This window comes from Chiloscyllium plagiosum, unplaced genomic scaffold (genome assembly GCF_037043375.1).
Source record: "Chiloscyllium plagiosum isolate Xiang-an unplaced genomic scaffold, Cpla_swu_hap1 HiC_scaffold_10, whole genome shotgun sequence".
In the NCBI taxonomy this organism is placed as follows: Eukaryota; Metazoa; Chordata; class Chondrichthyes; order Orectolobiformes; family Hemiscylliidae; genus Chiloscyllium; species Chiloscyllium plagiosum.
The window spans coordinates 42,382,562-42,392,580 of record NW_028270148.1 but is presented as its reverse complement, the minus strand read 5'-3'; the positions used below and the strand labels follow the sequence as shown (position 1 = coordinate 42,392,580).

General features: G+C 44.6%; 1 protein-coding gene across 2 annotated transcripts in view; it reads left to right on the top strand.

Moving 5' to 3' along the window:
• Positions 1–7,565: 7,565 nt before the first annotated feature.
• The window catches only part of pkdcca (protein kinase domain containing, cytoplasmic a), a 57,021-nt gene continuing 54,567 nt past the window's right edge, over positions 7,566–10,019 (top strand). The window contains exon 1 of one of the 2 annotated variants that reach the window (XM_043695709.2): positions 7,566–8,457. In XM_043695709.2, the coding sequence (XP_043551644.1) occupies positions 7,744–8,457 (714 nt within the window). In that variant the 5' untranslated portion in view covers positions 7,566–7,743. The remainder of the gene's footprint in view (positions 8,458–10,019) is intronic. The other variant, XM_043695708.2, reaches the window with a different exon arrangement.

Genomic DNA, 10,019 nt, shown 5'->3' with positions numbered 1-10,019 from the left:
TTGCTCCATCTATCACTTGCTGCTTATGCAGTTTGGCAGACAAGTAGTCCTTTTCTCTTAGCTTCACCAGGTTGACACCTCATCTTCAGAGATGCTTGGTGCCGATCCTGACATGCACCCCCTTTCACTCTCTATTAATCAGGGTTGATCCACTGGCTTGATGGCAATGGTTGAGTGGGGGTATTCCAGATCATGAGGTTGCAAATTGTGTTGCAGGATGATTCTGCTGCTGTTGTTGGCCCACAGCACCTCCTAGATGCCCAGTCAAGTTGCTAAATCTGTTCAAAGCCTGTCACTTTTAGCATAGTGATAATGCCACACAACACGATAGAGGGTATTTGTCTCCACAGGAACTGTGCAGTGTTCACTCTTACTGATATTCTTTCTCTCATGGACAGATGCAACTGTAGCTGGTGGATTGGTAAGGGTGAGGTTAAGTTTGCTTTTCCATCTTGTTGGTTCCCTCACCACCTACTGCTGACCCAGTCTAGCAGATAGTCCTTTAGGACCCAACCAACTCAATCATTACTGTTGCTGTTGAGCCACTCTTGTTGGTGGTCACTGAAATCTCCCACCTGGAGTACATCTTGCACCCTCAGTGATTCCTTTAAGTGTTTTTCAATGTGGAGGAGGACTGATTTATCAGTGGAGGGAAGATGGTGCATGGTAATCAGCAGGAGATTTCCTTGCTCTGAGACATGGGATCCAATATTGAGGATTCCCAGGACAACGTTCTATCAATTTTATGCCCCACTATGCCACCACCTCTGTCCTGCTTGTGTGACAGGATATATCCAGAGATGATGATGTTGATGTCTGCAAAATTGCCTGTAAGGTATGATTTTGTGACTATGATTATATCAGGCTGATGTTTGACTATTCTGTGAGGCAGCTCTCCCAATGTTGGCACTAGCCCCAAATGTTTGTAAGGTGGACAGGACTACTTTTGCAGTTTCAGGTGCTCAGGTCCATGTCTGGTAGCCCATGTCAGTTTCATTTCTTTGTTGAGGCTATTTAGCGATTGTTAGAATTGAGGCATTTCGGAAGTGAGGATGGCAGATTTAGTTCCCTAAGTGAACCAGCTGAGGTTTTCCCCTGAAAATCAATAATGGTTTTGTCAATCATTAGATTCTTAATTCGAGATATTGAATTCAGATTCCACCGTGGCGGGATTTGAATCCAGGACATTGGCTGAGAAACTGGATTAATAGTCCAGAGATAATACGATCGCCTCCCCTAATGTGCGATAGTCGGTGAACATCTCCATCTCTGGCCTTATGATGGAGGGAAGATGGTGAATAACAACAAGTCTGACCTGTAATCAGTCCCGATATTTGTTTAGGTGTAAGACTTGCCGCATTGTTGGTGCAAACCTCGGATGCTGCCTGAACTGCTGTGCTCTTCCAGCACCATTGACCCAGAATCTGGTTTCCAGCATCTGCAGTCATTGTTTTTACCTCGTTGATTTTAACCCTACTGCGAATCCTCTTGCAAGGATGCCTGCCTTGAAGAAGTTTTCCTCCTCTCTCTACAAGAATCTCAGGGTGTCCCTCTCCCACTGCAACTCCCAGGTCATTTCCTCTGCCCTGAAGCTCTTCAACCATGTCGTGCCCCTTGACTTGTCCGGACTTGTCCGACCTGCCTAGCTCCTTTTCCACCTATCCACTCCACCCTCTCCTCCCTGACCTATCACCTTCATCTCCTCCCCCACTCACCTATTGTACTCTATGCTACTCTCTCCCCACCCCCACCCTCCTCTAGCTTATCTCTCCACACTTCAGGCTCTCTGCCTTTATTCCTGATGAAGGGCTTTTGCCCGAAACGTCGATTCTGCTGAAGCTCCTCGGATGCTGCCTGAAGTGCTGTGCTCTTCCAGCACCATTGATCCAGAATCTGGTTTCCAGCATCTGCAGTCATTGTTTTTACCGCATTGTTGGTGCAGTCCACTCGCTCCACTTCTTCACTGAAATAATAAAACATCTTCTCGCTGACGGTCAAATGTCTACTTCAAACGAAGCTCTGTCCGCTTCCCGAGCATTTCAACCATTTTTTGTTTTGCATTTTACTTGGGAAACGTTACTTAAAGTCTTACTTGCCTGCAATATTACACAGATTTGGCGTCAAATCTCCATATTGTCCATCCCCACATCTTCCTGAGTCCACACACATACAGACGCCGCCTTTCCCAGACCAGCAGGCCAATGTGCTGAGCATTTTCAGCACTGTTTACTGTTTGGGGTTTCAGATTGTCTGCATCTGCAGTGTTTTTGGTTTGCAAGCTGTACGTGAATGTTAACATTCACCTCACTGCAGAACTGGCAATGACAGCTGCAAACCTGTCTAGACGGAATCAATCAGTATTCGCTCACTGTTTAGAGGCGCGATAACCCAGTCTCAGGGAACCGGCCAATCTGAGGAAAGTTCCCTCAGCCATGACCTTCCAGTCATACCTGTTCAACCCACTGCCACACAGGAAGAACCCGGAGGATTGGTTTTGAAGGGACAGATTAATGAAAAATCAGAAGAATCTTCAGATCTCTGATTATCCATGAAGAATCGGCTGCTCTTGTAAATTATTTTGAGGCGAATATATTTTGGACCCGAGCTTTTGACAGAAATTCCTGCACACTGTATTGTACGAGGCGGGACTTGTAAAAAAAGAGGCTAGGGACAAACCCAACCAGGCTATAAGTTGCTATTGGGGTTGGAGCTGGAGCTGATAATGCACAGGTTAAAAAAAATGCATACAGCTTGATGGTTTCACACACAATCCGTAAGACTGCTGATGGAAAAATTGACAGTGACGAAAAACATGAACATAATCTTCCAATTATGCTCGGTAACTAGCCAAACAAATTTGTTGATGACTTCTAGATACTGCATCAACGTCTGGTGCCCTTCCCGTTTACACAATGTCGTGCAATTGCATTTTTAATTTCGGCTTGAAATAATAAATATTAGATAAAGCCAGGGGCAGACATAACTTCAATTAAGGCATGGAAAAGGACCACACTTCAAGTCGCCCATCCTGTAAATTAAATGATGTCAGACTAATGATGTTTGTTTGACAAGTACTACACTGGCTACAAAAAAAATGCTGTTTTGGAGTAACTAGTTTTGGGAAAGGCAACACGATGTGTTTAAACAAAGATTAAAACAATCGTATCCCACAACTGTTTTTACAACCCGCTTCGAAGGTTCAATACAACAATTGGGAGAGCTCCTCTTCACCTTACCTCACTTTCTGCCCAGACTGCAACAGAAAACTACTTCCTAAAATCTCTCTGTGATATGCTGCAAACGGACGTCGCAATGTCATGAATTATAACCGCAGTTTTATCCCGCAGCACATTAAGCTTTTCGCTCATATCTCTCACAATAGCGATTTTCAACCACCGCTCTATCAGTGGAGCAGATCCGTTGGACGGCGTAACAGAATATTTCTAAACCAACACTTCTGACTGTATCAATTGAAACGGAAAAGCAGTCAATGTAAAAGCTGGATCTTCGGATCTCGAGACTGCCGCCTTTTCGGCTGTAATATGTTCGTCTTTAATTATTGAAAGAAAACAATTATTTCATACAATTATTTAGAGTCGTTTTTCTCCCCGAAATCTAAAAGAATACACAATATGTTAACGACAATTAATTAATGTGTACATATTAAAGTTGACAAAAATAAGGCGTCTGATGAAAAGTGAACCAACTTACACATTTTTAAACCTTTTTTTCATTCACTGTATTAATAAAGCGCATTGTGCTTGTGATTAGAGGGATTCTTAAGGTCTTAACAGTAATTGGATGGAGTGGTGTGGCTATTTTAATATGCTTACTGCTCCTCATTTTACCAACTGGTGGTTGGAAAATAATGCCCTGTTTCGGAAGGGGGGCGTGGGTATCGTTTTAAAATTTAGTGCTAATTCCAACGCGGAGCTCTTCAAATGATTAGCATTCAACTATACCTGAAATTCCAGAACCAGACAATCCCGCCTGATGAAGGAGCAGCGCTTCAAAAACTAGTCCTTCCAAATAAACCTGATGAACTATGACCTGGTGTTGTGTGATTTTTAACCTTCTTAACACGGGAAAGCATCGGCACCGCCTGACCTCAACCGCTTTCCTACAGGCGTTTGGAAGTTGTACATTTTTGTGTAATGGATAATTAATATTATCCATTATTAATGAATGGATAATGAAAAGGTTCTCAGAATCAACTTTAATAGTCGTAACATTGAAGTCTTAGTTTGAAACTTGCGTTCTGGCAAGAAATGAGTCAGCAAATTGACCTTTCTTTTGTAACTGTAACGGGGCTCTGTAACAGGCTCTTTAAACGTCCACATTTACAATCCAAGCTGTATCGTCAAGCGGTCGCCTTGTAAAGTTGCTGAGAGTGTACAACCTGACAATCTCACGGTATCGCCTTTTGTGATAAAACTGCGTTTGGTGACTTTGAGCAAGTCGAGTTGCTTGTGCTGAACGGGAGAAAGAGCCGACTCTCCCAGTCTCATGTACGAGCCACCTAAATTTGTCTATGAATACATGGCAGATGAAAGACTGAAACCCAATCCAGTGCTAAATTTGGTGCATTTGTAAACTGCTGTCAAGCTCGGTTCGTCCAATAACTCGCCGTCCTCGAGCTACCCTCCAGGACACCGATTGCTTAGCACCGTTTCCAGCTCCTGTCACGGATCAGTGCAGAACCGAGATTACCAGTCACATTGACTCATGTTTGAAATTTGTCACATTCAATATTTAGATCGGTGTATGTTGCAGAGCGGCCTGGCGCTCGGCAGTTCCTGGAACGTTTAGAAGGGATGGTTTGTGGTGGAAATGGAATAACACAGACAGGCCAGCGCGTCACTCCCGAAACGAATCCTGTGTAAAATGTATCTTTGCAATCAGTCCTGCAATCAGGAACAAATCACCGAGAAAGATAGAAACAAAGGGGAAGATGAGCTGCTTTCCTGCTTCAGTAAAATGTCTGGAAACACAAGATAAAGACTAAGCATGTTGTATATACCCTGACTGATCAAACCGCACCGGCTGAATATATCCCCAGTCATGTGGTACTGACTCCTCAACAACAGAAACTACATTTTCCAACTATAATGTCCAAACCCAGATATTCGGTTTTGTTCACTCGTTTTAAAAGAATTCAAAACATGATTTTTGAACCTTTTTTCTAAAACAGTTGGTGGGAGCAGGGTATCTAATTGGTTGCTTTTGTATTTGTCCAAATGAACGGACGTATTCGTTAAAAAGTTACACTCAAAACGAACACGTTTCATGTCGACTTTTGTATATGAATACAAGATCGTGTATATGAATTAAACAAAGCGCTGGGGTGAGATTATGCTAGACCGGGGTGTGTTTTAATGCGGGCGTCAACATTGGAAGCTCGGTTATGCATCGTGAGCTCTGTGTCTACACGACAAGTTGTCTGCTGTGGGTAATGGAGCAGTGGGAATGGCACCGCTCTGAAAGGAGCTGGATTTATTACTTTCAGTGCTCTCGTCAGTCCCTCCGGCCACAGCGTGAAACAGTAGATGGCGTATGTCTTAATTGCAGATCATTTCTGCACTTTCGGTCACCAAATGTGTTTCTTGTTCCGATAGTACCACCCTAACCACAGTAAAGCAAAATGTGCCATCAAAATAGATCTAACCTCAGTAAACTGCAACTTTGAAAAGAAGGCAAGAGAAATTTTGTTTTAAAATGTCGGAAATAGTGCAGAAATCGCCTTAAAGCGATTTATGAGTTAATTTTAAAAATTAACAGGAAGGCCTCAAAGACAGACTGAAAAAGGAAGTGCAAGAACGATATTGTACAATAATTTGGGACTTTGGAAGTAAGTCGCCGATGTGATTCAAGAAAATGATTTGGATTCAGACAAGGGTTGAAGCCAAGCGAAAACACAAACAAAAACAGAAGCAGCAAACACTAAAATAAACTGGCAGCCAGCGTGTGTGGAGAGAGAGAGAAAAAAACACGCTCAGGGTTTGAAATGTGGACGCTTCACCCGAATTCTTCAGCCTCCTTTACATGATGTGTCAGTGCTCATTCAAATTACTCTTTACTCTCCTTTTCCACCATACCATATTAGATTCTTTTCCGATAAACCATAAGCTCAGGGAATTCTGCTTCGACTGAAGATGGTGAAACTCTCCTTTATCAATCCATTATACTTCGCATATGGAAGAAAGGCAAAATCCTGCCGTTAATAGAAATCTGTTCCGAAGAAGAGTCATGGTTCCTGTTTTTCTCTCTTTTTATTTCACTTCATTCAGGTGTTTTGCAGGAAAACTCCTATTAGGTTTCTCTCTATAAATGTCATATACAGATAAAAACAATGACTGCAGATGCTGGAAACCAGATTCTGGATTAGTGGTGCTGGAAGACCACAGCTGTTCAGGCAGCATCCGAGGAGCAGTAAAATCATATACAGTCCACTTGTTAAAATTGAAGAAGCAGCAAGGACTGTATAACACTGAGAGTAGCCATGGGGCGCTTAAACGTCCTCCTTGAAATAGGCTTCATACAGACATGTTGTTTTAATTTATTTGCACACTTCATTTCTATTAATTGCTTCACAGATTTGAGAAAATGCGCATTAAAAAGTGGCATGAGAAAAGTATCACACATTCCTTTTGCACCGCTACTATTTTACAATGTGTGAGCCTCAATGCACAGCGACTCCTGCTTTCCCTTTTCTTAAAGCGCTATTGCTTCGAGCTCCCCGATAATAGCATCGGCGCTACTAGGAAAAAAACTCGGAAACAGGATTCAGCGGGGGTGGGAATGGTTACATAAGCCAGATCATACGGTGGGCTTCAAATGTTGCCGACTGGATGAGGCTTGCAAGTGGTAAGTTATCCCGCATGACCCATTGACTTTAAACAGACGTTTCAGCGAGTAAACTGTAACATTTGCTGACAACAGTAATGAATAACCTGGATGAAAAGCTGCCTTATGATGTCCAGGTTTGCGCGCCCTTCGTTTGTTACCATTCATCAATTATCGCACTAATCAAAACATTTATTATGTTTTGCCTCTTTCCGGCTCCTCCAGAATTTGAAACATGATTGCATTTGTTAATTAGTCGCTAATAGCGAGGTAATGTGCGCTTGATGGATAACCGTGTCATTGCCAATCACGCCACTCATTCATATTCCCAGCAGCGTGGGCGGGATCTGCGCTCGTATTTGTCACGTGCGCAACCTGGCGGGGCGGGGCCAAACACGGCATTATAAATAGCCGAATGGTTGGCACATGAAGCAGCCAATAAACGCCGGACATGGGCGGCATGTACGCTTTGATTGGTTGAGATCAGTGTTGTGGGCGGCATACCTATCGCTCGGTTTCCTTGTGCTGAGCCCCCGTGCGGGGGTGGGTCACGGTGTACTCTGGGACCTGTAGTCCCGTGCGGCCCGGGTCCTCAGCGGATGAAGTGGAAGGACTCCAACCCCCATGGTGCCGCGCGCGGGCATCCCGCCTGGCTCCTGCAACCCTGTCAATCAGCATGCGTCACGCAGCTTTGCTTATCAAGATTTGGGGGGGTGGGAGGGGGGAGCCGAGGGGAAGCAACCAATGTGAAGAATACATCATAGGAAAGAAAAAAAAATCCCTCAAGTGTTATCTTCCCTGCAGGGTAGAAATTTTACTGTACAATGTGAAAACTCCAGTTTCAAACAGCCGCTTTGCATAGTGCTTCACGCAAAGTCCTTTCGCAGATTCATCAACGAGATGAAACGCAGAAAGATTGCCATCGCCGCTGGGTTTTGCTGTTCATTCTTCCTGGGCACTTTACTGAATTTGTTATTTATCCCTGGATTTGACCATCACCAACAGCAGCAGCAGCAGCAGCACCGTTTCGAGGGACCAGAGCAAGACCACCTCAGCATTGCCCCGTCCACATACTTCAACCGGGTGACCGACCAAGACCTGTTGAAGCAACTGAGAGAAAGGTACCAGGAGGTTGTCCGCTATCGGCAGCAGCCTGGCTCCAGGGCGGCTGCAGGGAGGCTCGCCAGACCACTAGAGAGGCGCCTGATGGACCTCGCACAGAACAGCTCCCCCGACCAACTGCAGCCCCAGCATCAGCCGCAACCACAGAGACACCCCGGTTTCCAGAAGAACCGGCCGCTGACTGCGCCTGGAGAAAGTACCTTCGCCTCCAGCAGCCCAATTCGGTTCCATTCGCTTCCCCTGGGCTGTCCGGATATTAATAACGCGAGCAGTGTCCATTATTTAGGCTCAGGCTACACTAAAGCAGTATACAAAGCGGTCCTGAATGAAACGCTGGCAGTGGCCTTAAAGTCAGTGGACTTTGGAGGACACGACATGGAGAACTGTGTCAAGCAGTACGGGGCACTGGAAGATTGCTACAGACTAGCTTCGTACAAACTTGTCAAAGAGATGACACTTTTACAACGGCTGCAGCACTCAAACATTCTGAAGGTAAGTGACAGGCACTGTCCATCAGTAACTTATTGGAGCAATTTATTGCTGGGACAACAGAAAAGATTCGGTTTATTTGAGGAATGATTTCTTTGCTCAGAGAGTCGTTTTTGAAAAGCCATCCAACTGTCTGATCTTTGTTGGTTCAATGTACGCGTGGAAAATATACAGAGCACTTCATGACAACATTGCTATCCCGGCATTGTTTTCAGTCATTCACGGTGAATGCGAAAGCACTAACATCTCAGTTCATTAAAGATATTTATCTCACGTGAGTGTGCCAGTGGGTTGGATTTTTCACGGTATTTGAGCCGGTCCAATACTAAGACCGGTCATTCGGCATCGTTTCAGATCATAATGTGATTGTCGAATTAAGTGGCGATGTTAACATGCTTCTCAGCAGGAATTCACTTTTAAAAGTCCTGCAAAAGCAAGTCTGCGCTGAAATTTTATTTTTTTTCCCGAATGAATATAAGATTTTGAACTTAAGTTAAGCTAAAACTTTTCGTTCTCCACTTGCTGCCTTACTCTGAGCAGATTGTGTCATAGTGTTATAACGTGACCTTTAGGAAATAATTCCTTCTCGAGTTTTGTAATTGTTGAGAGTGAAGAGATGGGGTTGGAGGGGAGACGGAAGATAGTCTTTTACGGAGGAGCTACCCGAGGAGATGGGCTGAACGCCCTCCTTACAGTTGCAGTCTGCTGCCTGGTTTTCCTTCAAAGATTCCTGGCGAACACCAGAGATTCACTCCCCGTTTACGCAGTCTTTGGCTGAGAATGTGGGCTACATTGCCAGCGCTGTGTGCGCAGAGTCCTCCCTTTGAACCGGCCGAGTTAAAAGCGGCCGCAGTGTGGCTCCGACTGTCGCTGCCTGAATTTTGGAGTCGATTTGGTTTTAATCGCCGGGGTCCGAACCGGGCTTGCGCAGGTTATTTCAGCTTCCAGTGGAAATCAGTGAATCATTTGCTGCGGCGTTCGCCCCAACGGGCTGCAATGCAATTGATGCTAAAAGGCAGGCTCGGCAGCACTTTAAAATCAAAATCACGCTGTATTTTCAAACATTGCTCAGAGTATAAAGCCAAGCGCTTCACTCCTCACCACGTGCCCAATGACCGGTTTTAGAAGCACGCAGATATTATGCAAATAGATCTGGTGCATTATCCGTGCAATTTTCAGGGAATTTGTTAGATTACCTGTTTGGAGTCCAGCGCAGAGGGGCTGCCTGTCTGTCTCTCTCTCGAGGCTTAATTCACTTTCACAGATTTGTAAAACAGACTCGCGTCTATTCAGCCCTTCAATTCAATCCTTCGTTGCCCGACTGCTTTCAATAGGCAGGACGAGATTGTTCCATACCATTTACCCTCTAACACAACTGGAATGCGATGGCTTTCTGAAGATGTTTGTGCATAGTCGGAGGACTATACTCTCAATCAGATGACACAACAGGAACATTATTTTCGTACACACACAGTCAAGAATTTATTGTGGGGTGTGGGGCTTGAGACAAATGAATTTATGTTCCCACTTGTAAGAGGTGTTAGATGCTGTTGGTCCAGTTCCTA